The following is a 4,087-nucleotide window of genomic DNA, read 5'->3' as shown; positions in this document are numbered from 1 at the left end:
CAATGCCCATGCCTTCGAGTGTTGCACAGCCTTCACAGTTGCAGCACGTGGAGCGTTGTACATGAGTGCCAACTCACCGAACGACATCGCCTCGGTACACTGCATTAGGTGAAGCAAAATGTCAGCATCACAGTATAAGACAAAAATACTATTACTACATCAAAATGGGTACACACCGTTTGAACAAGCACACCGTCCTTGTAGACCTCGCAGACGCCGCTCTCCAGGATGTAAAAGTTGTCTCCGTCGTCTCCCTGCTTGATGATAATGTCACCGGGCTCGAACTCCTTTGGGAACATGGCGTCGAGCACGATATCGTGCTGCTTCTCATCCAACGACTTGAACAGGATATTCTCGGCTACCATGCGACCGATTCCTTCCCTCTCCTCTGCAGACTTGGGATGCACCACACGCTCGAATTGGCGAGCACTGTCACGTCACATTCAGAACAACAAGGAGGGTCAAGTTAGTGCAACCAGCATCAGACAGGACGGGACCACTACCGTCACTAACCTCAATGGGTCAATAGTTTCAGCGGACACCGAAGTGCGTCGTCCCTTGGCCATGATCTTGGGTGGCGGCACGCTGGCAGCGATCTCACCGACGGCGTCTCCACCCTCGTCCTCGTCCTCACTCTCGCTGTCGTCTGAGTGATCTGTTAGTGAAAACAGACAAGAGACCCCTCGGTTAGATACCCTCCTCTCTCTGCCAGAATTAACGCTCCAAACCGTCGCGTACATTGCGAACGTAGTGAGGCAGGGTTAACATCCTTTGCGCCGGGCTTGTGACGCGGCGTGGCTTCCTCCGGGTAGTTGGTGTGCAGGTACTGGATGATGTGCAGAATCGGGTTCTCCGGTTTGGCCAGTAGCAGCGACTCCACGAGGTTGATGAAGAGCGTGTTAATGCCCTTCTTGTGCAGGTAGTCCTGTAGTTCCTGCTGTACGCCTTCTGCGTCCGTCATGGTCTCTGCTTTGGGTGCTGTGAGGGTTTGTATTTGGTAGTGAACGAGACCAGTTCGCTCGCCTGCGTGCTGGGAGGGCTCTGAACTAAACTGAGAGCCTGGCTGGCTGGCGTCACGAGACTTTCGCTCCAAAATGGAAGAAACTGCTGCAACAGACGCTGAACCTACACGAAAGATCGCTCACTAGTCCGCCTTTGTGTGTAGTCGCACTCGACGCGATGGAGCGAAGTCCCGAATTAGAAGTCGTCAGAGCTGGCGTTGGTTTTTTTTCTCGTGCCTCCTCGGCTCAATCTAAGTTTAGACCACAAGTTGCACTCAAATCTCAGAAATTGTTTCGCCAGTGCGCTGCCACCATCTGGACTGAATAAAAATGGGAGTTTTTTATTCACATGTGAATCCGTTTTAGGCATGCTAAAACCAAAAAAACGCTTTCGCATTTACAGCTAAGACCCTGAGCTAAGAGGTATTAATACTTCGAAGTACATACAGATGACAATCATGGCAACTGTAATTTTGGGCCGCGAAAAAGATTGGTTTAAGTCTCCTAAGGCTTTTTAGCGTTGTACGCCAAACTCTCCTGGTTCAGGGGGTTGTCCGGAGAACGGCGCCACTATAAAAATCATAGCGACACAGTATCACAAACACCTGTCAGCAATGCACAAAAGAAATAATAGCCGCAGTCTTACCATCTCGCTAAGCTTTTGCTTGTACTGCGACAACTTCAATCCCGGGAAGTCCTCCTTGACCTGAGGCATCATAACTTCCTCAAAGGCCTTGTAGGCGGCCTTCGCTCTGCGTTCGGGATGCTTCTCCAATTCCTTGTCGCCCACACTAAGTAAATCGAGCGCCGCGTCCAAACTGCGCGCATCCGAGGGCTCATCCTGGTTCCTGTTTCTATTGGCTTGGAAGTTGTTCTCGAACTTAATGGCCTTCTTACCGGGGTTTCGGGCTGTGCGAGCCTCCTCGGCTTCTCTAAGCGCCGCCATCTCAGCCTGCGTGAGCTTTTCACTGGCGCCTCCGTTGTTTTGAAGCGCCGCGAAGGCTGAGGGCTTCTTGGCCCCGCGATTGTTCTTCTTGACTGCGGGCTTAAGTGCGTCCTCCCAGGGCTTGGCCACCTCTTTGACCGTCTTCTTCTGTTTGCGGATGGCGTGCTTATCCTCATCCAACGCGTGCTCCTCCAGCGCCAATAGCTTCTGTTTTTCGGCCTTCTTAGCCTCCTGCTCGGCGCGCTTGCGCTCCTCCTCCTGGCGACGCTTGTCAGCGCGCGCGTCCGATCCCTTAGCCCATTCCGCGGACTCGGCAGCGGCGTCCGCAGCAGCCTTGACGGCGTCCTTGCCAGCCTTAGCGGCGGCCTTTTTGGCCTTAGCCGCTTCAACCTTGGTGTTCACACCTCCCTGCTTCTTACCCATAGCGATTGGTGTTGGTACCGGTAGATTTGGTTTTACTTAAAGTATTGCTTTGCAATCAGTGCTGACAAGAACTGTATAAACGTTCAAAGTACAAAACGCGTTAAAACGCCTCCCTGAGTGTATATACGACGAACAAAAGTTATTATGAACGTCTAATCGCGTGGCACAGTGTACCAAATTACTGCAACTTTCTTAAAAATATGAATATAATATTGTTTCAATATTTCCAGTATAATTTACAAAAGTAGGCTCATAGAGACTTTAGATGCTTACGAAACAATTGGACGTCGGCAGCTGCCTCAGTATCATATCTTGATGTATGTATTGCCCATAATAGCTCTTAGTTATAAATCTGATAGCTAATCATTATCTCAGAGTCCACAGACAAGCAACTTGCAATGGACTGCTCACTCTACTTCCGAAAACACCCTCCCTCAAGAACAAGGCCCTCCAACAAAGACATCTGCGCTTACGTCTTCGAGCCCCTCGGCGCGAACTACTTCCGCTGCAAGCAGTGCGGTAGTGAGCGCAAACAGCTCCCCAACTCTGGCTACTCAAACCTCATGGCCCACCTGACGCTCAAGCACGAAGGCTTCAAGGCCCAGTATGGCGTGTCACTGTCCGGTCACGCGGGACGTCTCCAGGACTACGGCTTCGTTTCCGAGAAGACGTCCCATCGTTTCCAGTGGATGCGTTGGGTTGTGGATCCGAACATGCCGCTCTCTGAGGTCGACAACGAGCTGACACGCTCTATGTCACGGTGGAAATCCGTGTCGCCACGTGTGCTATTCAACAGCATACACGATGTAGCCAAAAAGATCAGCAAGACTATTGAAACAGACATAGGTACAAGATTCGGAATAATGTTTGACGGATGGTCACATGGTTCTATGCACTACGTTGGCTTATATGATGTATATGATCTGGACGGCACTCTACGTCTACAACTTCTCGCTGTGTCACCACTCGACAGAGAACCCCAAGACGCAGACTCGCACATCCAGCTGTTTGACGGTGTTCTGGATCTATACGACAAGACACTCGGGATGGTGGTATTTATCATCGGAGACAACTGCAACACAAACCAGGCTATTGCTACTAAGCTCGGTGTCCCTTTGATTGGATGTGCCAGTCATCGATTTAACCTTGCGGTTAACCGATACCTTACTGATTACGAGCCGTTACTAGCGCAAGTTAACACATTGATGTCAAAGATATCCCAAATCAATAATTTTGCGGAACTCGCAAAATCCACCAGTCGACATCCTATCACACGGAATATTACGAGGTGGTGTTCAAGTTTCGAAATGTTGGAACGCTACAATCGCATCCGCCCTCAGATCAAGACTGTGGACGCGGTAAAAGACTTTATACCGACGGGTTCTGCGCACCGCAAGCTGCTTGCTCTCCTCGAACATATGAAGAAGTTCCAGAGTGTGACGAAGAAACTGTGCAGTGTGACGGTATCGACTTAGCCGACGTTCGGCTTCTGTTCGACTCTATGGTGCGTGAGTACCGATCAATGCGTGATCAGCTTAAGTCGACTGCTAAGATTTTCCACTCTCCCGTCTTCGAGGCAGCGGCTGTCAAGGTGATCAACGAAGGTGTTTTTTCAGCTGCAGAAGCTGCAGCGGTCAAGCGATTCGAGATCTTAAGTAGTGGTAGCAAAAGGAAGGCATGCAAGGAAGATTACGCGACGCAGATTCTTCGTGCTGGT

General features: G+C 50.6%; 2 protein-coding genes across 2 annotated transcripts; both read right to left on the bottom strand.

Moving 5' to 3' along the window:
* Positions 1–104: 104 nt before the first annotated feature.
* On the bottom strand, positions 105–961 carry PITG_22108 (uncharacterized protein; the record flags this gene model as incomplete). The annotated part of the gene is made up of 4 exons (XM_002909929.1): positions 105–429; positions 514–655; positions 720–769; positions 828–961. 4 exons carry the CDS (start codon positions 959–961, stop codon positions 105–107), a joined length of 651 nt encoding a protein of 216 aa, XP_002909975.1.
* Positions 962–1,505: 544 nt separating this feature from the next.
* On the bottom strand, positions 1,506–2,388 carry PITG_22107 (uncharacterized protein; the record flags this gene model as incomplete). Its single annotated transcript, XM_002909928.1, has 2 exons — positions 1,506–1,533; positions 1,601–2,388. The coding sequence occupies 2 exons, from the start codon at positions 2,368–2,370 to the stop codon at positions 1,506–1,508; spliced, it is 798 nt and encodes a 265-aa protein (XP_002909974.1).
* Between the last annotated feature and the right edge of the window lie 1,699 nt (positions 2,389–4,087).

The sequence above is a fragment of the Phytophthora infestans genome, genomic scaffold (genome assembly GCF_000142945.1).
Source record: "Phytophthora infestans T30-4 supercont1.1168 genomic scaffold, whole genome shotgun sequence".
In the NCBI taxonomy this organism is placed as follows: domain Eukaryota; phylum Oomycota; class Peronosporomycetes; order Peronosporales; family Peronosporaceae; genus Phytophthora; species Phytophthora infestans.
Note: the sequence above shows the minus strand (reverse complement) of the source record. Positions and strands in the feature narration are given on the sequence as shown.